General features: G+C 44.4%; 1 protein-coding gene across 3 annotated transcripts in view; it reads right to left on the bottom strand.

Moving 5' to 3' along the window:
- Positions 1-26,507, bottom strand: part of OGDHL (oxoglutarate dehydrogenase L) — a 707,295-nt gene that overhangs the window by 493,207 nt on the left and 187,581 nt on the right. For all 3 annotated transcript variants that reach the window (XM_086922073.1, XM_086922074.1, XM_086922075.1), the window contains one exon: positions 23,371-23,473. In XM_086922073.1, the coding sequence (XP_086778199.1) occupies positions 23,371-23,473 (103 nt within the window). The remainder of the gene's footprint in view (positions 1-23,370; positions 23,474-26,507) is intronic.

Here is a 26,507-nt window from a genome sequence, read left to right as displayed (position 1 = left end):
GCAGCATTATAATTAATTCATTCAAGCAGAATACTGTTAAAAAAGGCATAAACCTTTTTAGAATACAGTGTAGTAGGGCTAGTCAACACCATTATTTTTTTGCAGCAACATGCCATCAATAGAAACGGTCCACTCCACTTAAAAAGTGGGGAATTATCAAAGAAATGAACTTTTACAGGCCAGTGGAAGAGGAGGCTTTTGACAAGATTAACGTGTAAGCTACACAAACATGATCAAAGCACAGTTGCAAAGCTAGACAATATAATTTGTTGTTTGCTTCAGTAACAAGTTTAGCCTATATTAATCTACACCTGAGCTTATACCGGCGATGCCATAGTGGACATAAATGTACAACCACAACTTCCTGCGGGCGGCACAGTGCTGTGTCTAAACAAACCCAAATGTTGTGCTGATGGCAGACTATGAGCTGGCGCTGTGCTACGAGAGGTCCACCGCAGCCGTACATATTCACATCCGAGGCTCCTGGCGGTGATGGCTCTGAATGGAAATGTTTACTCAGCCATGTTCATAGAAGGAGTGTTGTATGTCCATCTGCGCAATAGTGCTTTCAGCTGCTGACAAAACCAACCATGTTGGCAGGGACCTCCAGATATGAGTGTATGGCTCTTCTGAGAGGACGAGGTCTACTCAAACTAATACTGTTAACTTATACCCTCTCTCTGATGGAATCCTTCCATTGGAAGAACTTCACACAGAGGCAGGCAAGCCAATCAGGTATGACAACCGGTCACTGCCAGCAAAAATAGAAACAAACCCTACTTAATATCACTGAGTGATGTCGACAGTTACCAGTTCTCGCTATTTAGCTCATCTGTGGTGGTTAGAAATATAAAACACTAATAATAAAGAGAAATGCTATGTTACTGTATAACTGTACATGTCTCACTGTAATGATGAACGTACATCAAACGGATTTTGCTCCACCTGACACAAAGCTAAATTTATGTTAACATATTACAGTCTTCATGTAGACTTGGTACTAAATGTAATATTGACAAACTTAAGATTTCAGAACCTCTATCCATATAAAACGTTAAATGTCCTTTAGGCCACTACTGCTTCCCACCTGACTCCTCTCTCTCCCTCAAAACATCTTCCCCTCAGTTCCCCCTTCTCCTGTATCTAATACTGCCTACCCGTAAAACTTTGCTACCTACCTGGACTCAAACGTAAATCAATAGCTAACTGACATGGTGATCAGACAACTGTCTTCTTTCTTCTTTAATTCCTCCTTTGTTTCAATGACATTTCCTAGGAGACTTGTAACCAAGTCTTGCAAGACTTCTGGGGCCGTATTATACAAGTGCCCCGGGGGCGCAATGGGTATCTGCTCCCGCTTGCCTGTCCCCGGAGCAACATGTGCACCCATGCACAATTGAGGGGTGCAACAGGGTGTCAAAGTGACGCTTTTCCTACGGAAACTAGGTTCTAACTATGATTAGCTACTGGCAACTGCCAATATATATATATATATATATATATATATGTGACCAAGAGCCCGTGAGCTCGAAACGCGTCTGTTTATGCCCGAATAAACAAACTTTCCGGTACCTGGATGGTGTGGCTTGTCGTCCTTTTGCTCGAATCACAAGAGGAAACCGTGGATATATATATATATATATATATATACTCTCCACTTCTGTGTGTATATATATATATATATATATATATATATATATATATATATATATATATACATATATATATACTCTCCACTCCTGTGTATACACGGTCATAAACAGGCGCTGACACCGTGGGGTCTCATTCAGGAACAAGTTTTATTTTTATCACAAGTGCAAAGTTATATATATATATATATATATATAGTCGCTCCAAGGTTGTCCACCTTTGAGTAGCACACGAGCAGCAGCTTGATTTATGTGTAGGTGAGGACGGGGATCCGCTTGTAGATGCCGCTCCGTAATGGATCTGCCCCACGCGTTTCGAAGCTCCATATGTTTCTCTTCAGGGGCTTTAACGGAAGCGGCGTGCGCAACCGCTAACCCACTTCTCCATTTTCCATATGACATACCCACCAATGGGAGGCTCAAATGAGACTGTGTATTATGGGAAGTGTGGTGCCGAGGCACACAATCAAGTCCTGTATGGACCCCGCAAGTGGGCCCGTCCTCGATTCCATGTACGGCTGCTGCTTCATTGCCATACATGCAGGTATTTAGCCTCTAGTAGGGCGTTATGTGGCCACATAGCTGCCCCCGCTTATTTGCTAACTGTACAGAAGGGCTGCAGTGGTACGAGGGGACCCGAGGAGGCGTTTTTGAACTTTGGTGCCAGCTTTGGGGTCATTTCATCATTACCTGCAAAAGACAATACATCTTGTACCACTTTGATATCACCCCCCACACCGCCGACCCAGATGCATTGTCATGTTGCATTCTGGGAGTTGGAGTTTGCTCTAGACTCGAAACCACCAACAGGTGAGCCGAAATTGCTAGGAGGAGGACCGTATTGGCCTCAGCACATTTGAAGAGAGAGGCAGGACTATTGAACTATGCTGACTGGCCTCATTCAGTGCAGGGCGCTGAAGAAGGCACAAATCACGCCGAAATGCATTCGCCGCCACTGAGCAGTGTACCTCATTAATAAAGCGTCTTCAAAGGATCCCCCTATTTTGGATTTCAAATGTTGTTCTCGAAATTCAGATTTCAAAACTCAGGGTGCATACCTCCATGTTATACACCACCAAGAGAATCGAGACACCGATTGTCAAAGCTGGCTTAAATGCAGCAGACCCTAGACTAATGTTTCAGCTTTTAACGGGACAGGAGGCAGAGAGGCCCAGCAAAGGTCACATTCTAACCGGGCAGCATCCATGTGACAGCCCTAAATGCTCAATAAATCGCTGTCCTTTTAACACAAAGCAGCAGAGTGATTAATTCGTTGCTGAATTGCATGCAAAGTCGGTTATAGGAATGAGGTAAATGATTAACTGCATAAGACACGATGGAATTCGTTAGGTTAAAAATGAATTTTAAACCGGGATATTGATGGGTGACGAGGAAGGCCTCGCTTTGGTGATGCAGTTTTCTGGAGGTTATATTGATTCCTGGGTCATAAAGCAGTGAGGTAATGGGGGAGCTTTGCAAATCGACAACACCCGGCCTCTAGCTGAATAAAACATTTGAACAACGTCATTGTGGCTTTTAACAGCATGGGAACGAGGTCCTAAACCTTGTGGAACAAGTCCCTGCATCACCCCCATTCTGCACGCGTTGCACTAGCGAACCACTGCATCAGTTTCAAGGCACTGACTCCAATTGGAACCAGACTACAAGGGGCCATATAGCAGTGTTTAGTCGGAAACCGGAGTTTGCGCTCAATTGTTAAACCTGTGGTAATTTTACAATACTTAGAAATAGCTCAAAGATCCACTTTCATTTGTGTGCCCCGGTGCAAAAACCTTTCAGTAAAATGAATTCGGGCAAAATACTTTTTCCGCATTCCACTTTGAAGCAATAAAACAGGGTAACGTGTGTTGGCCCAGATTGTTGTGCTGTTCCAAAGTTTTCTTTAATGTGGCCCTAACTACGCTTGTAGATCAAGTACTGCAATAAAATATGCTTCCGTGCCCCCCAGAGCATTATCGAGAGAAGACCGTCCTCAATCATCCATTAAGAGTACATATGGATATCCTAATATCTCAAGGCTGCAGCTGCAACAGTGGAGGGGAAATGCCCCTTCGCCCTCATTTATGCTCCAATCAATATCTCAAGGCTGCGGCTGCAACAGTGGAGGGGAAATGCCCCTTCGCCCTCATTTATGCTCCAATCAATATCTCCAGGCTGTGGCTGCAACAGTGGAGGGGAAATGCCCCTTCGCCCTCATTTATGCTCCAATCAATATCTCAAGGCTGCAACTGCAACAGTGGTGGGGAAATTCCCCTTCGCCCTCATTTATGCTCCAATCAATATCTCAAGGTTGCAACAGTGGAGGGGAAATGCCCCTTCGCCCTCATTTATGCTCCAATCAATATCTCAAGGCTGCAACTGCAACAGTGGAGGGGAAATGCCCCTTCGCCCCCATTTACGCTCCAATCAATATCTCAGGGCTGCGGCTGCATCAGTGGAGGGGAAATGCCCCTTCTCCCCCATTTATGCTCCAATCAACATCTCAAGGCTGCAACTGCAACAGTGGAGGGGAAATGCCCCTTCGCCCCCATTTATGCTCCAATCAACATCTCAAGGCTGCAACTGCAACAGTGGAGGGGAAATGCCCCTTCGCCCCCATTTACGCTCCAATCAATATCTCAGGGCTGCGGCTGCATCAGTGGAGGGGAAAGGCCCCTTCTCCCCCATTTATGCTCCAATCAATATCTCAAGGCTGCAACAGTAACAGTGGAGGGGAAATGCCCCTTCGCCCCCATTTATGCTCCAATCAATATCTCAAGGCTGCGGCTGCAACAGTGGAGGGGAAACCCTCCTTCGCCCCCATTTATGCTCCAATCAATATCTCAAGGCCCCGGCTGCAACAGTGGAGGGGAAATGCCCCTTCGCCCTCATTTATGCTCCAATCAATATCTCAAGGCCCCGGCTGCAACAGTGGAAGGGAAATGCCCCTTCGCCCTCATTTATGCTCCAATCAATATCTCAAGGCTGCAACAGTGGAGGGGAAATGCCCCTTCACCCTTATTTATGCTCCAATCAATATATCAAGGCTTCAACGGTGGAGGGGAAATGCCCCTTCGCCCTCATTTATGTTCCAATCAATATCTCAAGGCTGCGGCTGCAACAGTGGAGGGGAAATGCCCCTTCGCCCTCATTTATGCTCCAATCAATATCTCAAGGCTGCAACAGTGGAGGGGAAATGCCCCTTCACCCTCATTTATGCTCCAATCAATATATCAAGGCTTCAACGGTGGAGGGGAAATGCCCCTTCGCCCTCATTTATGTTCCAATCAATATCTCAAGGCTGCGGCTGCAACAGTGGAGGGGAAATGCCCCTTCGCCCTCATTTATGCTGCAATCAATATCTCAAGGCCCCGGCTGCAAAAGTGGAGGGGAAATGCCCCTTCACCTTAATTTATGCTTCAATCAATATCTCAAGGCTGCAACAGTGGAGGGGAAATGCCCCTTCGCCCTCATTTATGCTCCAATCAATATCTCAAGGCTGCAACAGTGGAGGGGAAACCCTCCTTCGCCCCCATTTATGCTCCAATCAACATCTCAAGGCTGCAACGGCAACAGTGGAGGGGAAATGCCCCTTCGCCCTCATTTATGCTCCAATCAATATATCAAGGCTTCAACGGTGGAGGGGAAATGCCCCTTTGCCCTCATTTATGTTCCAATCAATATCTCAAGGCTGCGGCTGCAACAATGGAGGGGAAATGCCCCTTCACCTTAATTTATGCTCCAATCAATATCTCAAGGCTGCAACAGTGGAGGGGAAATGCCCCTTCGCCCTCATTTATGCTCCAATCAATATTTCAAGGCCCCGGCTGCAACAGTGGAGGGGAAATGCCCCTTCGCCCTCATTTATGCTCCAATCAATATCTCAAGGCTGCAACAGTGGAGGGGAAATGCCCCTTCGCCCCCATTTATGCTCCAATCAATATCTCAAGGCTGCGGCTGCAACAGTGGAGGGGAATCCCTCCTTCGTCCCCAGTTATGCTCCAATCAATATCTCAAGGCTGTGGCTGCAACAGTGGAGGGGAAATGCCCGTTCGCCCTCATTTATGCTCCAATCAATATTTCAAGGCCCCGGCTGAAACAGTGGAGGGGAAATGCCCCTTCGCCCTCATTTATGCTCCAATCAATATCTCAAGGCTGCAACAGTGGAGGGGAAATGCCCCTTCGCCCCCATTTATGCTCCAATCAATATCTCAAGGCTGCGGCTGCAACAGTGGAGGGGAATCCCTCCTTCGTCCCCAGTTATGCTCCAATCAATATCTCAAGGCTGTGGCTGCAACAGTGGAGGGGAAATGCCCGTTCGCCCTCATTTATGCTCCAATCAATATTTCAAGGCCCCGGCTGCAACAGTGGAGGGGAAATGCCCCTTCGCCCTCATTTATGCTCCAATCAATATCTCAAGGCTGCAACAATGGAACGGAAATGCCCGTTCGCCCTCATTTATGCTCCAATCAATATTTCAAGGCCCCGGCTGCAACAGTGGAGGGGAAATGCCCCTTCGCCCTCATTTATGCTCCAATCAATATCTCAAGGCTACAACAATGGAGGGGAAACGCTCCTTCGCCCCCATTTATGCTCCAACTCCCCTCTTTCCACCATACAACTTTCTTTCAGACTCAGACAAGGTTATCTTTATGGGTTCAGGAGGAAATACAAACGATATGCTTCTCTCTATTTCCAAGCACCAACAAAGATACTATGTTGAAAGGCAGTGTGGTGCTGTTGGACTAGGGGGTTCTCAGGGGATCATTGTTGTTAGGCCATACTGGCAACATGGAGGCAGACCCACTCTTCGGCAGCAATGACATTTCTGAAGATTTCCCAGCCTTCTGTCAACTTTTGCTGCTTAGCTTGAGAACAATCAGGCACAAGGCACGTGTGAATGGAGTTGTTGTCCCCCAAGCACTATATGTGAAGCAGGTAAAAGTCAAATTCCAATGAGTGATCTCTGCAGGACCAGTTTTGCTTGAATTGAGTTATCAACAGCATAACTGGGTGTCAATAAATGAAAGCAAGGAAGCCTGAATGCAGCAGAAGATTATTGGCTGCAAGGGTATTGAGAAAGAAAACGTAAATACTAGCTGTCCAAGGTATCAGGTTCCGTCAAGAAACTAAAGGGGACTACGAGCCGTACGGGAGCTAGCAAATGCCGCTAGAGCCCGATCAGGGAACACGCAAAACTGTGCATGCCCTTGAGATCCCAAAGTGTTTTTTTTCTGATATATTAAAGTGTTCTGGTCTACCTGGAGTACACCCAAAGAAAGAAAGCTTGTATGCATGAATACTATGTTTATTTCCCATAGATTTCTTTAAAAGCAGATACATATCAATGTATTGCACTGGGCTGGTCTTTCTGCAAGGAGCTGCATTTGAAATTGATCAGCTCTGCAAATGGAGCCGCCAACCTTGCCATGAACATTGTTTTTGGCCAACTGCCTTGGAGTTGGAGTGGTAGGTGTTGTAAACAACTGGGAGACTTTTCACCCCTTATATATGCATGGGTTGTAACTCAATCAATGCAATAGAAGCAACAGCAGAAAAATATTTTCAGTTTTACGCCGTCATTATTATCGAACTGTTCTAGGATAAACTTTATTGTATCGTTATGCAATGGTTTTTATTAACTAAGCAAATATATATTTAAATAAATAATGAAATATTACCGAATAAGCGCAGGTCATGCACAAAAAGTGGGCCCTCGCCACAAGATACACGAGAGAGGGACCAGGATCCATGACACATGCATTGATGGCTTCCTCCACTAGACTGGAACAATTGGCATTTGTCTTCTAGCTTGTCTGGCTCACGTTAATTTAATTATTCGGGGCCATTTCATGCTCTGTCAAAGTACTGGCAAAGATCACAGAGCTTTGGACCCGGGAGAGCCCTGCACCTGCAGGTTCATCCTAATTGAGGTTGATACTGCTGCTAGATTGGCAATCGACCTTAATTGCCCATGTTATATCCACAATGCCCGGTCAGTGGTCATGTGACGTTCACTGCTTTGATGATAGGAGGCAGAGGCTTCTACATACAGTATCACCTGGAAAAGCACAATGCGCTTCACCTGCCTTAAGCGGTATACTGCGGTCGAATGCTTTAAGGAAACTTGTGTTTAGTCCCAACCTCACAATTGACCCACTTCTATTGGTTAGTAGTGTGTAAGTAAAGCTTTATTGTTTAGTTAGTTAAAACCATAATCATGTTGCAATAAAGAAGTTTTTAAAAGGATAAAAGAAGCACCAATAGTAGCCATAGCAATGATAAGGTTATACAGAGAATGAGGAAGCCATATATACTATCTGTGTTTGAATGTCTAAAAGTCTTCTTTAGACAGTAAGTAAAACAAATAAAGTGGCAAGTGCGGGTGTTGATACCCCAAGTGCTACGGGGGGGGGGGGGGGGGGGGGGGGGGGAATGTGCACGACTAGGCGTGTGCGAGATGGATGTGGGCATTTTAGAGCGAGAGGAACCACTTTCCTTTTAGTGTGTTATGCTTTGCCAGAATGACTCCTGCCGCCCCGTTTCCTACTTCTGTATCACGCCGTGAAGTAGTCCGTTATCAGTTTTTGAGCAAAGGTAATGGGGTAGGGAGATGTAGGGCAGGGTCGAACTAGGTCTTCAAGCGTCTTGACATATTTGCTGCACCTCAGCGTTCTTGTGTCAGCGTGGGAGAAGCACAGGGACGATGGCTCCAGGCATGAGTGGATTGACTTCTTTAGATAAATTGATTTAAGGAGGGATCTCCTGGGGGCATCGAGTGTGGGACAGCAGCACAGAAGGTCGAGCCATGACTTTTCTTATAATTACACAATCTGCAGGTCCCCTCCTTTCCCAATGTGGCTTGTTGGTTGAAGTCAGCCACTGCTAGGCCTAGCAAGCGCATGAATAGGATGTCTCTGTGTACCTTTCTGTTTATACCTTCTGAGAGGTATGGTTGTGACTTTGCCGGTAAGTAGGAATTGTTCAGGGAGGGATAAGATAGTTGAGGACTCGAGGAGCAAGTGTCCAGCAGATGTGAACTCAATTTCAGCTGCCTGTTGATGGCCCTTTTCCAGGCTGTGTAAGGGATAACGTCCAAGTTTATCGCAATGCCTTCGATTTGTAAAGAGGTGATAGCTTTTTGGGATTCCGCGGGCTCTCAAATATCTCTTTTAGTTGTGTTTTACCCGTGTTTGCCGGGGATTTTAGGAACCTTATATAAAATTTCACTGTGTCAGCTTCACAGGTGAGGGATTGTCTTGGAAGGCCCAATTTCAACCACAGTATGGTCCTTCGTATGCGTCTGGGGAGTTGAAATGCTCGCTTATAAGTAGTACATTGAGTGTGATCTAAGCTTGAGGTGCAGGCCTCTGGGAAGGCCTTTTGCCCGTAGTGTAGTGCCGGGAGAAGAGAGGCTTCTATGACCTTTAGTATGGGTAATGCAGAGGCACTGCTTAAGTTCTTATTAAACAGGTCAGGCTATGTATGATGGCTCTGGCTTTATTTTTCAGGGCAGCAAGGTGGGCCTTTGGTCTGGAGGTCTCATTGAACCATACCCCCAGGTAGTTGTATTTCATGGTTGTTTTAATAGTGGCGGCTCCCATAAGCCATATTAGAGGTTTCTTTTTTCTGCAGTGGTGAAAAATGATGTCTTTGGTTTTGTTCTGGTTGATAATAGGAGAGTTGGCTTTGTTGTATTCCTGATGCTTGCTCAGGGCTTGTTGGATTCCAAATTTATTGTGATCCATTATGACGATATCATCAGTGTATTGTAAAATGTGTCGTTTTGGGTGGCCGAGTTATGGTGGTAGCATGCAGCTACACTTCAAGAATTTCCCTGGGTCAGCTGTGTATAGGTTGAAAAGGAGGGGAGAGAGGACACACCCCTACTTCAGGCGGTCATTAGTTGTGATTTTCTAGGATACATATCTGGGGCCTGTTCTCATCCATGTATTACCTTGTATCATTCTAAGACACAATGTAACACATATTCATACATGTATTATTTTAGCGGTTCTAAATACATATTTTCATTTCATAATTTATTCTGTCTAATTAATTCTCTTATTTCCATCATTAGCTTCCTGTCATTTACTCTGTTCCTATTTTCCCCTTCCTCTCTTTTCTTATATATAATTTCCTTTCCTTTTTCCACTTTTATATTATGTTATGCATGTATTTTGCTAGACCCATGTTGGTTTATAATGTGGTTTTATACTTCTATGAAATTGTATACCTTTAATTTCCAATAAAGAGTTATCACACAAGAAGAGACCGGGCATAGGCTTTGGCCTCGAGGTCCAGGAGGTCTGTACATCGGTAATTTGATGGAATCGTCACGTCTCCTTTTTTTAAGATTGGGCATCAGGAAGAGCCCCTCCATGAGTCTGGGATCTGTGCAGCAACGTAGGCTTGGTTGAAGGGAGGGGTTAACACCTTAGCCCAGTCCTCCTGGGTGCATATGAATATACATGGCAGGAGGCCATTGGGGCCTGGAGCTCCATTGTTTTTCATGGCTTTTATGTATTTACAGCCCTGGGCTCCATGGCCAAAGCTTGAGTTTCCCCAGGTGTATGATCTGTATTCCCCCAGCACAGAGTGTCAATAGGGCCTAGAGGCAGACTGTTGTAAAGTGCTTTGACATGTCGCACGCAGGAACTTCTACTACCGCGTTCCTCCTGGAGCAGTTGGGAGATCTGAGTCTGTTGATGTAGTTCCAGAAGTGGGACAGGCTTTTCTCTTGCAACATTTGGTGTATTTTTAGCCATTCATTTTGCTCTGAGTTTTTCTTTGCTCCCCAGGTTGATTTTTGGTATGTTTTGCATAGATTTAGTTTGTGAGCGTATATTGCCCTCCTTAATACTCTTCGTGCGGTGATAATGGCCCATTTATTTATGCAGCTTTTGGGTCAGGTCCTTCACGAGGGTGTTGATGGGAGGCACCAGATCCCACCAGGTGGACCCTTGACTTCTTTATTAGGTCATCCCATCTGTAGTAAGTCTCCCAGGGAACTGTTGTTGGAGTATAAGACTACGTCTTCCAGCCACTTACTCGCCTTGGAGGTATCTGACGCTGGCCATTTGATTCTCTTGACTAGTTTGTGTGCTTCTGCCTGCGAAGATAGACCCACTTATGAGACACTGGCGGTTGTTGTGGCATTTAGGTTAAGTATTACAGTCAGGGGGTTGTGGTCGCTTTCAGGGTGGTCAGGGATCTCCAGTCTGACCAGGTGACTGGCTAAGGGGACTGACAGGAAAATTTAATCTATGGTTGAGATCCCTTTGAATGCGGTAGAAACACTTACGAACAAATTAGTGCCAAGTGCTGAGGAAAATATTTGTTTTAAAAAGATATTTTCCACTTTAGAAGATGTAGTCCAAAATGCAGTTTAGTGAATAGGCCCCATTCTGTCTTTGGCAAAGGTGGTCAGCCTTTTTGTTTTGTCAATGCGTGGCTTGTTTCTGCATGGTTTTTGTAAAACCTTATTGGTGTGAGAGCTGTCAGGCCCTCGCCATTATAACAAATATTGGCAAAAGCAAAAATTGTTTTTGATCTCAAAAAGCACATATTGCCACAGTAGTAGTTCCTGGCACTTTACAAAACTACTTTTTGTGCTGATATGCTCCTTGTGATTGAGCAGGACGCTGTCACTCACAGTAAAGCCAGCCAACAGACAGACAGAGAGAAATCATTTTAATAAACACAAAAGGTCATGGTTAACCCCAGACCTAATTAGGGGCCAAATTAAAAAAGAGTCTCAAAAGTACACCATGGTATATGTCCTTGCATTAAGTGCAGATATATACGGCTTTCGGGAATTCACAAGAATTTACAAAAGTAGACCACGAAATCGTACTCTTAGAAAATATTTATGAACATCATTTTAGCATGAGTAAATATGCATGTGTAGATTTGCTCATGCGAAAATCTGAGTGTTTGCAAGTTCACTTTCTCGCCAACCACTTTTTTCCCCAAGCCTGGAAGAAGTTTTATGTCTACCATTGTCAGGAGTAAATTTCCAATCTTTCTCAGTATAGGAAAAGATAAGAGAAGAGTTGGTAAAATCCCTTAAAACATGGATGCTAGTAGGTTTGCACAGATTCAAAAGGGCAATCCAACCCTGGAACTATTGCTTACCACTAACTTCAGCCCCAGCTTGTAGATCTGCGGAAACGTGGCAACGTAAGGAAATTGCTAGTATTCAAACCCTACTATGGTATACAACTCAAAACCCTACTATGGTATAAACCCTGGCATAATCAGAAGGGCTATATATAATGAGATTGCTGCCATAATTTGTCAGCGAATTACATGGCACAAAAGGGACAAGTGGATTTTGTTAAAGGACTAGTAGATTTATGAAGCAACCTGGACAAGTAGATATTTTATTAAATGCCACACCCCTGTTTCTAATTTTTTTATTTGGCAAGACCGCTCCAACATGTGACAATATGGTACTCACCAGAGTACAACTGAGAAAAGAGGCTAATACTGGGTTCTGTCAATGTTGAGTCCCTCCTGGTACTGCTTATGAGTAGGAGGTGGGGTAAGAGGATACCACTATGGTATCCATAATTAATAGGATTGGTGGGAAGAGATTGGTGCACAGCAGTGAAGACAGTTTTGCTAATCCGACCTTATTCCAGGATGGTAAGTACCTGATATTTCAGCCCTTTAAGCCAATATCACAGGACTAGATAGGGATGCAGTGGATAGAGGGAGGCTGGATCTGCTATGGGGACCTATACTCCAGGGATGCGTTTTCACGTTAGCCGAGGTCCAGGAAGCCTTTGCAGTATAACCAACTCAATTTCTCCAGTATGCTAAGTTAGACGGATTGCAGAAAGATTTGGACAGGTTCCCACAAGCCCCTAAACCCTCTTAAAAGCTTGCAAATATAGTACAGGGCTGTACACAGGTTTCCTACTCCAAAAGGCACTAAAGCCAGATAAAAAAGGCAACCTTTAGACTGAAAAAGCACTGGGAAAGAAATATGCAAATCTCAATCAAGGGTGCAGAGAGGGCTAAGGTCTGTTCTCGGATGAGAGACATCTTGAGCAACGTCATGAATTTGCAAAGATAGGGTGGGTGCTGCCAAAATGTTGTAAGGCCTTAAACTGGCTGCAGTGAGGGGCACTTTTATAGAGAGTAAGGGAAAACGTTATGCTGAAGTGTGGACAATGGCAGAGGAAAATATGTCTGAAAATTGGCAAAAGAGAACCAAAGATGGCAGAGGACGTAATCAGCAGGGTGGTGGGGAGGGAGTGCTATGATTAACCACTTGGTTACAGCAGTAAATAAGAAAGAACCATCGGCTGTAGGTCAGACGCACTGAATCAGTGATATATAGAAGTACATTAGCCTTGATGTGAGCCGCTTGTTGACAATAGATGTCTCTGAACTATACATGCAAATTCATCTTCTTTGTTTTTACCTTTGCCCTGTGCTAATGATTTGAGTGTTATACCTATTGTGATATACTATGACCGTGAATAGTTTGTTATGTTCATATGTTCTAGTCCTGTTAAAGATAATCAATAACTGAAAAATGAAGATTAACCCCTTGAATGCGTGCATGCGTTGGGAATAGTCGAGACACACACACCATCCCCAGTGCATCAGTCTGCCACTGGCCGACACCCAAGAGGGTTTATAAGAATCCTTCAGTGCAAGCACCGGAGGATTCTTTTTTTTAAAAATGCTGGCGAGTCAGGGGGAACCGGGTAATATCAGCATATGCGGGGGAGATCAGTGGGAAGAGAGGATATCATTATATGCAGACGAAGTTCTCTTATATGCAACAAGACCACGGTTCACAATCAACTGGCTGCTTCAGATTTTTAAGCTTAATGAAGGATAATCTGGATACCAGATCAACTGGAATAAGTCTGCCCTATTTGTTGAGTGGGCCACCCCCATTATTGGGAGCAGACTCCAAGCTACAGATTAAAGATAGTTTTAAATTTCTGGGCATACAGATAGGGAAAACAGACTCAGAGTTTTTGGCAGGGAACCTGAAGCCGCAGTTGGAACGTTTGAGGAGAGATGTAATCCACTGGAGGACGCTACCGATATCCCCATATGGGTAGAGCAGTCCTCTCCAAAATGATGTCCCTGCCGCGATTACTATACATCACACAAAATAACCCCTTCCCCCATACCAGACAAATTCTTTAAAGATGTGGATAGAGAGCTGAGAACGTTGCTGTGGGATGGCGGGGGTGCACAGATTGCTCTGGCCAAACTACAGAAGGGGGTATATGAGGGAGGTTTGGCCATCCCAGATCTTCAAAAGTACTACTGGGCCTCGCACCTAATTGTCATTAATGATTGGGCATTTGCAGATAGGAATTAACCGGAGTATAGGGTGGATCATTGGGCTATGGGAACAAACAGCTACTTGGGGGCACTATATGGCCAAGTGAGAACAGGAAACCTGCCTCCAAAAACTCAGATAGTATTGACTGTGTGGTCAAAGACTAATAGGTTTGTGGGTTGGATCAACCGGCTAACAGAGCAGACTCCCTTGTGGAGCAGCAAAAATATCCGGGATGTAGGTAGACTGCAGGGCTTGTCAAAGTGGAAATTAATAGCTATTGTACGCCTAGGAGACGTGTGGAAAAGGCAGGCTGTGATTACGTTTGCAGATCTACTGCAAGAATATCATTTGGCGCCCACAGAGCACTAAAGATATCTGCAACTGAAGCATGCGCTGGACAGGCACCTCAAAGATGGGGATCAGATCGCCGAATAAAGTCCACTAGAGGACAGGTTACTATTAGACCCCATTCCGGAGAAGGCTCTGTCATGCACATACAAAAATATAACAAATAATTCCCCAGACCTACTCATAAACCTGCAAGAGGCCTGGGAATCCGATGTGGCCTGTTAGAAGATGATGATTGGGCGGAGGTGGAGGCGGTGCAGAGCCCTAGGGAGGTGGCGGTCGGGCATGATTCAGACTGGTCCAACTGAGAATTCTGCATAGGTCATATTATACCAGCACACTCATGTTCAAGCTGGGATGTATACTAACAGAGGAATGTCAGAGGGGGTGCACTCAGAGGGGTACATTCTTTCATATCCTGTGGGAATGCCCAATAATACAGAAATATTGGAGGAAGGTGACTCAGATTATGTCAGAAGTGATTGAGCAAGAAGTCCCCCATGGACGCCAGGTGGCACGTGCTATGCGTCTCCGGGGAACAGAATTGGCCCAAATATCATAGAATTTGGCTACAGGTGGCTGCAATGGTGGCAAAAAGAAATGTTGCAGGGGCATGGAGGCAATTCGACCGCCAAAAGTGTCACAATGAAAGAGAGGTATGGACTGGTGCTGTGCAACAGAAAAGACAATCTATGAGAGCCGGGCTGCCCAAGAAAATAGGAGAAAGTCTGGCAGTAATGGGAAGATTTTAGGGGGAATGGGGGATATCTGGTAGTTAGGAGGTGAGGGGGTAGTGGTTGGCTGGGGTCATCCAGGAAGAATTAAATTGTGTAATGATTATTCCCGCATGTCCATAAGTCGCAAGTTGTGAACGTCGACGAGAAACTTGTATGATAACTTGTGCCTATGCAATGTATAAGGATGCTGACACTTGTTTAATAAAAAGTTTTTAAAAAAGGCTGGGGAGATGCAGAATCCCCCCCCCCCCCCCATGTCCATCTGTGTGTGGCGTGCTGACGCCATCCCAGAAACAAACATCCAAGGACCAGTTTCGGATATTACCCCTCATCAGCCAGGATAACTTGACTCCAGTGGCACGGCAAGGATGGGACCCAGCAGCTAATGGGTTAAAAAAATGAAAGGACAGTGGCGGGCGGTGCTCAGACAGCGAAAGGGTGGGGGGGGCAAGGGGAAACTGGGGATAATTATTAGGTTGATGACTATGGCTAAAGACTTCTTAGGGCATTCTGAAAGCTAACCTAAGAAAGCATTCTGCCAAGTGCTTACCGTTGTGGTTTGTAACTGACATTTGCTTGCATTCTATTTGCTGGCTTCATTTGTTTTAAGCTGTCAAGCACATCTTTGGCCCTCCTGGGGAGCATAGCCTGTTTACTCTATTCATACACAAGTGTTCACTTTCTTGCTCTTATCTTGTCACATTTGTTGTTCATTCAAGGGAAGAGGTCAAATGCCAGGCTCTATCCTCAGAGGGAGCTTGGTGTTACTTTTATTTCTTGGACTTCAAATTGAGAGGATTTATCTGGGAGTGTGAAAGAAAAAGCTTTTTTGTAGCACACAACAAAAAATGTAAATGTCTGCAAATGAACTGTCCAAATATTTCAGAATATATCAAAATTAGCAAAGCACAAATGAAGCACATTTTAATACGATCAAAACAAATCAATACGTTATGTGAAGGTATTTCCAAACATTATCATTTGTGTGCTGTACAGTTTTATCAGTACTCTACTCTACGACACTCTACTCACTCTCTGTCACTCTATTCTACAACACTCTATGCCACACCACTCTATGACACTCTACACCACTTCAATGTAGGCCATTCTACTCCTCTCTACTCTACGCTCAACTCTAAACAACTTCAAGACCCTTTATGCCACTATAAGACACTCCACTTTACGCCACTTCACTCTACTACACCCTACTCTACGACACTCCATTCTAAGACACACTATGCCACTTAACTCTATGACATTCTACCCCACTCTATGACACTCTATTCCACTCTGTGGAAAACGTGTAATATTTTATTTGGCATAAGCAGCAGCCATTTTGGCTGTGGTGTCTATTTCCTTTCCTTCGTAATTCTCCCGTCCTCTGCTGCTCGTCTTTTCCTGCCTGTGCTATCTATTTTAGTTGACTTACTGACTCAGCTAAAAGCAATATAGGTGCTGAGAGTTTGTACCTGCCAGTACATCTGTTGTCTGTCAATCATTTCTGCTGCCATAAGCACTCCTGCTCCTCCCTCCCACTTCGCTGACCATGTCGTTTTTATTTGCCCTTGTTTGCTGATAACTATTTCTAAAACTGTTCTTCCCTATTTCTGTTCACATGCTTACTGAGCAGAAAACCTGTATAAAATACCTGTGTTCTGTGACTTCAGTGTACTGCCTCCTCCAGCACTTGAGAGTGCTGTGTGGACGTGGTCCCACTCATGAGTGATTAATAAACTTGTTATTTATTCCTACTCCAGTGCTGACCTCTACTATGTTGGTTTTTGAACCAGTGGACAAAAGGGTGACCCTGCACCAGTGTACCCCTAAAAAGGTATATTTCCACAACTCTACGACACTCTATTCCACTCTACAACACTCTGAAACTTTACTACACTCTATTCCACAAAACTCTACACCTCACCACCTTAAGCAACTCTACGACACTCTAGGCCATTCTACTCCATTCCGCTCTCTGCCACTCCACTCGCGACACTCCACACCACTTTATGACACTCCCTTTTACAACACTCTATGCCACTCCACTGTACTACACTCCACTTTACGCCACTCTACGACACTACACAACACCCCACTTTATGACACTCTATTGCAGACCACTCTTAGCCACTCTGCTACACTCCATTCACTTTACTCCACTCTATGACACTTTACTCTATGACACTCCACTCTACGATACTCCAGGACGCTCCATGACATTCCACTCCACAACACTTTATGCCACTTCACTCTACTAAATGAAAAACCAAAAACGAGCACCAATATTGCCACTCGGTCTACTGAGTTAAACAGTAAACCTCAGGACGCTTTTTTTAGTCCAGAATAAATCAATTTTAATCTTCAAAATTCAGCACAAACATATTTCAAAAAGATTTCATAAAATTCGAAAGTATCACCTATTAAATGGAGATGTATGTCAGGTACACCAGAAGTATGTACTCAATTGGGCAACAGTACATTTTATGTTACACAACTACGAATCCCACAATCCCCTGTAACCAGGAAGTAGAAGGACGCTCAAACGTGTAAACGCCAGGGAAGCGTGGCTATCTGCAGTCTCGTGAAGCAAGAGACAGAGACGGATGGCGGTGTTCCCTTTTGTGCTGCACTGATCGAGCAAACCAGGTAAATACAGTGTTGAATGCTAACAAGCAGCGCTTGACGCTTAAGCTTTATCGTACGGTCGACTTACTCCGACTCCCTTCTCTTTGACAGGCGCGACTCTCGCCCGCCTGCATACAATCTAAACTTCGGGTTGTAGACCCCGCCGTGTTAAAAGTAAGAATTATACTGCTCATGTTGTCCCCAGTACACTACGCACTATTTCCATAAAAATAAGGCCCACCCCTTCCCTGACACTTTATTTTATTTTCTTCATTAAACAGATCTCACTCTCCCCTGAAAAATAGGCTGGTTTGAATGCGAAGCCTGTGAGTATATTTGATTTACGCTTTGGTTTGTGGTAAACTTGGTCTGATAACAGCTGGAACTAAGTAGAGTTTGCACTTGTCTTTTTGTTTTTAGATCTCGACCTTAAAGAATAACGAGCACCTCTGAGGTAGGATTATGATCCCCTTTCAATATTAGAAGTGACATAGGGTGGGTCTTCTAGCAGAGCGGCTCATACCTCTTTTTTTTCATTCGCAGCTACGTGGTCCTGACGAGATTTCCCTTAAATCAAGGGTCATCGAAACGCGTAGACCTCCTTTCTACAGCATTAGGCTTCTAATTAAAAAAGAAATTATTCTAAATTCTAAAAAGTGTTCCTTTGCTGTGTGATTTGAACTTTGAATTGTAAATAGTTTGTACCAACTGATGTATAGCTTTCTCTATGTTTTTTGTTTTTGTATAGGTTGTATGGTGTAGTGAATGACTGTGTCTTTGTATGAGAGATATTTGAGTGATATAGGCAATGCTTTCGAATTTTATGAAATCTTTTTGAAATATGTTTGTGCTGAATTTTGAAGATTAAAATTGATTTATTCTGGACTAAAAAAAGCGTCCAGAGGTTTACTGTTTAACTCAGTAGACCGAGTGGTCATTAATAACCCCCTTAAAAAATAAGTGGCAATATTGGTGCTCGTTTTTGGTTTTTCAGTTATATTGAGGCTTGTCCTTATTGCCCGTGAGCCCAGACCCAGTTTTGGTTACGGTACTTCACTCTACTAGACTCCACGTCACTTTACTTCACTCTATGCCACTCCACTCAACTCTTTTTCATTCTACACCGCTCTACTCCACTGTACGCCACTCTAATTCCCTCCGCTCTATGCCATTTTTCGCTGCTCTATACTGCACCAATCTATGGCATACTCTACTCCACTTCACCCAACGGTACTCAATTCCACTGTATGCCACTTCACTCTACAACATTCCACGCCACTCCATAGCACTATGACACTCTAATCCACCCAACTCCACTCCATTACAATCTACAATACTCCACTTACTCTACGACACTACACTCTACGGCACCCTATTACACACTACTCTACAACACTCCACTCTACGCAACTAGACTCTATTCTACTCCACTCTATGAGACTGACACCCCATGCCACTTTACGCCAGTACACTGTACTCTACAACACTCTATGCCACTCCAATCTAGGACACTCGTTGCCACGCAACGCCACTCCATTTTACTCTATGACACTCTATGACACACCACTCTACGACACTCCACTCTATGACACACCACTCTACGGCACTCTATGCCACTCCACTCTGCTCCTCACCACACCACTCCACTCCACTCTACCATACTCCACTCTATTAAACTCTATGCCACTCCACTCTATGCCATCCTACAACAATCTATGCCAATCCCCAACACTCTATGCCATTCTACTTTACACAACTCTGCAACACTCCGTGCCATTCTATGACAATCTATGCCACTCCACTCTACTACAATCCACTCTACAACACTATGCCGCTCCACTCTACTACACTCTACACCACTCTTCGCCACTCCACTACAGTCCACTCTACGCTACTCTACAACACTCCATTCTATGACACTTGATTGTATGTCACTCCGTGGCACTCTATGCCACTTCAAACTACTACACTCCACTTTATTCTGAGACACTCCACTCTACGACTCTGCACTCTACTGGACTTGTTGCCCCTTTTCTCCACTCTATGCTACTCAACAACACTTTACGCCACTCCACTCTCTGCCACTGTATGATACTCCACTCTATGACACTCTGCGCCATTCTACAACACTTTATGCCACCTTACAACACCCCACTCTACTCCACTCCACTCTACACCACCCTACAACACTTTGTGCGACTCTACGACACTCAGTGCCACCCCATGCCACTTTACTCCATTCTACGACACAGCGCCACTCCACTTTGACACTTTACTCCTCTCTACACCACTCTCCGACACTTTACTCCACTCTCTATGCTATGCCACTCTACAACATTCCACTCTACGCCCCTCCATTATTTGTCACTCCACTCTATGACACTCCTCTATGAGGCTCTACTCCACTCTATAACTCCACTCTAGAACATTTAACACCACTCTACAACACTTTATTCCACTCAATGCTGCTCTTCGATGCTCCACTATAATCCCCTCCACTCTACGCCCTACCGCTCTAAGACCCTCCACTCTGTGCCACTTCACACCAATATATGTCCCTCCACTCTACACTCCTCCACTGTAGGACACTTTATTCCACTCTACGCCCCTCCACTACATGACATTTTACTCCACTTCATGCCCTACACTCTACAACACTAAACTCTACAACACTCTACTCGGCACCACAACAACCTACACCACAACACTTTATGCACCCCCTCTCTACGACACTGCACAATATTCCACGTCACTGCACTCTATGACACATTCCTCCAGTCTAAGTTACGTCATTCCACTCTACTCCACTCCACTCTACAACACTCTTTGACACTCTATGCCACTCCACGACAATCTATGCCATTCCACTCTACTTTACAACACTTTCATCCACTTTACAACACTTTACTTCACACTACAAAACTTTATTCCACTCTAGTCTACGCTACGTCAGTCCACTCTATGCCACTCAGTTCTACTGTGCAACACTCAAATCTATCCCACTACACGAAACTCCACTCTAAGAAACTCTACACAACTCCACTCTATGACCCTTCACTCTACTCTACTCTGCGCCACTTCACTCTATACTACTCCACTCTTCGCCACACCACTCTACGCCACTACACTCCACGCCACTACACTATACTCCACTATTCTCTAAGTCACTATCTCACTCTATCCCACTCCACTCTACAACACTCTATTCCACTCAACGTCCCTCCACTCTATGCCCCTCCGCTACACACCCCTCTTATCTACGACACTCTACTCCACTCTGTCACTCCACTCTACACCATTCTACACAACTCCCTCTGCACCTCTCCCTGAGTGTTTACTCCATTCTACGCCACTCTACTCTATGACACACTGCTCCAGTCTATTCCTATCTACACCACTCAAAGCCATTCTTACTCAACAACACTCCACTCCACAGCAATCCATAACTCTTTACTCCATGGTACACCATTCTAAGACACTTCACTCTATGCCATTCCACGACACTCTATGTCACTCCTCTCTACTCCACTCTCGTCTACGCCACTAACTTTTAGCCATGCTGGCGTACAACATGGCTAAAACACACTGGCAAAGTCAATAGCTCTTGCATAGGCAAGACCTTTTGGCTTGGCCAATGCATGTTTACGAAAAAAAGTGAAAGGGGAATAGGGAGAGGAGGAGTAGAGAGAAATTACTCCCTCATATGCAATACATTGCAAGGTCCGATGTAAGCAGTTAAAGGATACATGACTTCAAATCAATATACAATGAAGTGAAGTATTCCTTGTTGAAGACATACAAAAGAATAGGAAGAAAACCATCAAATAAGGAGCAAGAAAGTGTTATAGCCAACAAAGCCATCCAATCATTAGGAAGGGGCTGACCCAAAGCCCAGGTATGTTTATATCGTTCACAACAGGTTTTCAACAACTGTCTGTAGGCAAAATTAGAAAAATGGGGTGAGTAGAGTGCAACCACACTGTTCTGTTAAACTCTGAACATGGTGGTTTGTCTGCTGGCAAAACTCCTCAAAGCACAAGGTAAGGAGGAATATGGAAGACTGGATCGTTGCATGAATGTATTTTCTAAGACATTACTGTTGTAAATTCCAATATAAATAGAAATCTATGAGAAGTGCAGACTAAAGTTTGCACCGATTAATATCCATTTGTTTTGTGAACCAGGCTTGGAAAGTATAACATCATTAACTTGAGAATAAGGTAGATAATGAAGTGCTATTTTTATTTTGTATAAAATGGTGGGAGCCAACAGATCTGATGAAGCGAGCCGGAATGAACGCTTGTACCGTGAAGTCCCTGTGATTACATTCTGTGGTAGGTAAGACCACATTGCTTCAAGAGGTACAGGGACATGTTTTAATACAAGGGTACCAAGTGACTAGTTTGGATCTTCTGGTTCAAATTACATATAGTTAGAGCTAAATGGTTAGAAATTGTAATAAAACAAACAGACATATGTTTTAATAAAGAAGGTTGATAAAGAAATGAAGCACAAAGTGGGTTGGATTGGGAAACAGCAAGGACTTTGAGTATAGTGGAAGATAAAGGTTATAATAGTGGGCATGAGAGAGCACGCCACTGGTAAAGAGACCTAAGAGAAATTATCACAGGAAAGTAAAAAGGAGGCAAATAGTCAAAAGTGAGGAAAAAAGAAGGGTGACTAAAGTGAAAGATGATGATAAACAAAGAGGGGGAATTGTGGAAAAAATATCACGCCTGGCCCTCATATTTGTTTACAAATAATTTAAAGCAAATGCAGTTTCAATCCAAATAAAATTGGAAGAAAACACTTTTCGATGGAAAAAGACACATTCAAAGCATTAGCAATTCAATTTGATCTGAACCAGATCGAATTCGGGACTAAAAATTAAAAAACATCATCACATAGAATCACTGCAAGGCAATCCACGTTTTCATCAGTGGCACAATTTGACTCTACATGCAGCAAGCAGGAGTGTTACAATCACTGATGAGACAATCACAATGAAGGAGCTCCTGTGGTTCCAGACCAGGGTTTCTCAAACAGGAATGATGGGACTAGGGTAGGGATACCAAATCAAAGCGAGGGACACACAAAGGCTCTTTGGAGACCGGGCTATTTTATAAGGCTGAGATTTGAAATTCAGGCCTGGGAGACAATTCATTGTGAGGAACTACAAGTAAACCTGGGTTTGAGCTTTTTCAGGAAGATCACCATTTCTCAAGGGAAATTTCCAAAGCAGACTAATGGCTTCTAAAAACGTTTGAGAAACCCAGTTCTGAGGCACAATTAATTACACCAAGAAGAAGGGTGGGATGAAGAGAATCGGGAAGAGTGAAGCGAGAAGCGTGAGAAAAGCAGTGTCCCAGCAAAAATGCTACATTGCCAGCATACTAATGTAGGCTACAGTACGCCATAAGCCATAGTCGTCCATTTTAATATCCTTTAGTATCATTCAAGGCTTTAGAGAGGCAGACATCATAATTAACCATCAAAATACAATGGCTACCCGTATTAAGTTCTGAGGGGACAGGAAAAGAATCACCTTATATAAAAAGTCACATTTCACAATTAAACATCAAATTACTGGAAAATGAGGCACTGTTTATGGCGCACTGTAGGGGCAAGGGGTGAGGGCTCAGCTTGGACCTACAAAGCTAATTTCATGAAAGCATGTGACATGCACAACTCTCACCCAACTTATCAAGAGTAGTTATTAAATCAGAGGGCACAAACGAATCCAAGTCGGCATCGAGGATTCCCAGAGGATCCAGCAGGGCCACATGATGTCCTCGTATCTGGATGGAGGGATTGCATTAAGAGAGGGAGGGAGAAAAGGAAATGAACATTTTGCAGAATGTGAAAAAGTTAAACAGTCAGGGGAGAAGGGAGCTCACCTATTTTTAAGCGCTCCACTGCCTCTTCACTCACTGAATCATGACAAAAGATTTTGGTGATACCGAGAGGGTCCAGGTTCGCAATGTGGTGACCCCTGCCCTGTAAATAAGAGAACAGGCACTGACTGACTCACTAACCCTACATCTAGATCCCCTCTCCCTTTCGGTACAAGTATAGCTACCAGGCCCCTACAATTGATGAACGAAACAAAAAACTTGACAGAAAAGATGGTACATGAAGGTGCAAACTTTCTAACCAGAAGCAGTAGGGAAAAAGGTATCGGACATAGATAATATAGGTGGATCAGAATCATCTTTTAAGAGACATCTGTACACAGAAGGCAGTTAAAGGATCTCCCATTTCACAACCTCTTGTAAAGCAGCAAACTCTTTATAGTCTCTGTTAGAAATGGGATTCCTGGTTGACAGAGGTATGCACCCAGGCCAGGCAGGAACCTCCACTCTAGTCAGGGTAAGCTAGATACACACGAAAAGATAACCTGTGCATAACCTCTGGTAGCACTGGCACACAGGGCCAGGCTCATCTGAAGAGGCAATGTGTAAAGTATTTGTGCAACACACACACAGTAACACAATGAATCCACCACAAAGACTCTACATAGGTTTAGAAACATAGAGAATATTTATCTGAACAAAATAAGAGCAAAACAACAATAATCTGATCAATAGAAGTCAAGATATTAATTTCTAAAGAATACATGCAAAAACAGTGCTTATTTTTATTTTTTATTTTACAGAGTTTTATATAGCGCGCACTTAACCAGAATTGGGTATCAGATCGCTTTACATAGCACCAGTTGCATTACATGAAGACACATGCATTTTTGTTAGGCACGGGGAGAATAAGTGATTTGTCCAGAATCACAGGATGTTCAGCGTCATTGCCGAGACTCAAACCCAGTTCCCCAGACTCGAGGTCAACCACCCTAGCCATTAGGCCAACTCCTCTCCCCCTCCTCCTCTACTCTGCACCACTCCAATCTACTTGACTCAATATCACGCCACTCTATGTTATTGCACTCTGCACCGCTCTACTCTATGCCACTCAACTCTACGGCACTCTACTCTACGCCACTGACTTCTAATCTGCACCACTCCTCTCTATGCCACTGCACTCTACGCTATTGCACTCTATTCTGCACCACTCCATGCTATTGCACTCTAGTCTGCACAACTCCACTCTATGCCACTCCATTCTACACTGCATCACTCCATTCTATGCTAATTTACTCTATGCTACTCCACTTTACGCCACTGCAATGTGTAAAGTATTTGTGCAACACACACACAGTAACACAATGAATCCACCACAAAAACTCTACATAGGTTTAGAAACAGAGAATGTTTATCTGAGCAAAATAGGGGCAAAACAAGAATCCAATCAGTAGAAGTCGAGATATTAATTTCTAAAGAATACATGCAAAAACAGTACTTAGAAGTCAATAGCTCTAAAAGATTATTTAAGGTCATGCTAGACCAGGGTAAATCCATGTTCAGGCCTACAGCGATCGACGACCGGCCGGCTACAGGACTCAGACAGGTCCCGCTAGTGGAGCAAAGTGTCGAAGACTCAAGGCTAGTGTTATATCTTTGTAGTGTAAAGTTTGCATTTGTGCTTTTATGCCGAATGCCTGGTCTTCCCTGACAACCTGCTTTCTCTATGTTGAACGGTTCTGGAAGGCACAGGAGGGCAGTTGCTGGAGGGAGCCGCTGGCGCTAGCTCAAGGGTGGTTTCACCCTACTAATAAATCTATATTTAAACCATTTGAGGGGGTCCTGGCTTCAAAAACTGGTGACGAGGATGGAATGGAAACCTAGACAAGGACCCAAGACTCTTAACAATATTATGCTGTTGTTTTGGCGTCTTCCCGTTCATCTGGGAACAAGAACTTTCGTCCGACCCTTGATCAGAGAATAAGGAACATTCTTGTTATTAACCTAGCAAGCAGCTAGGGGTCTCCAAACCGGTCCTGGAGGGCCGGATCCATGCCAGATTATTGGGATATCCCCATTGAGATACATGTAGTTATTTTAAAAATCTGGCATGGATCCGGCCCTCCAGGACCGGTTTGGAGACCTCTAAGCTAGAGTGAAGTACGTGTGGTTGCTGTAAGCGTGGTACCGTTCATGGAATTTAGCAGGCTCCTTTCTGTTTTTTGGGCAACTATCAGTGGATCACGTGCAAGGTCTTCCCTCCCTCCGGGCACTCGCGCTGCGAGCGCTTCACTAAGTGTGGCAAGAGAGCGTGCCTCGGCTTGGATGACATTCGTATGGTGTGAGACTTGGATGATGTCCGTATTGGAGTGACACTGTCCCGCGTATCTCTACGCAGGTGTTAGTGCGCGCCGCCATCTTGGGTGAGGCGAGCGTAAAGTCCTATTACATGCTGCCATTTTAGGAGGGGAAAGCCGATATATCTACCGCCGACTTTGCACTAGTGATGCATTTGACGGCATGCGAACAGTCATCTATCTAGCAGCTGCTCAGCCTCATTATTGCGCATCATTGAGAGCAGTGATGCGCACACCTATTTTGGGAAGCCGGTAATACCTTGCGCAACGTGCCACCAAGGAAGACTAGCGTCGGTGACACGCACACTGTTTGTGATTGAAGTCTAGTCACAGCATGTCATCAGAAGATTAAGGGTATTAAACCGGTGTGACACGCACACCATGTGCCAGCCAAAGGCACTGCGTATCCCACGTTGCTTTGAATTGCTCGGAGACACGCACATCTTTCAAACTGTGAGAGGCAAGTACTGAACTACATTGTTTTTTGTAGGGTTATACTGCTATCTTCGTTAAGGCGTCATGATGACGGAGTCTATTCCTGCACCACCTTTGTTACTGCAGAGTCCTGGCAGCCATGCATGGGTTGGGTGGATTGGAGGGAAACTTTTGAGACGTATCTAGAG

The sequence above is a fragment of the Lissotriton vulgaris genome, chromosome 5 (assembly GCF_964263255.1).
Source record: "Lissotriton vulgaris chromosome 5, aLisVul1.2, whole genome shotgun sequence".
NCBI classification, from domain to species: domain Eukaryota; kingdom Metazoa; phylum Chordata; class Amphibia; order Caudata; family Salamandridae; genus Lissotriton; species Lissotriton vulgaris.
The sequence above is the reverse complement of the archived record's forward strand: the minus strand, read 5'-3'. Positions and strand labels throughout refer to the sequence as shown.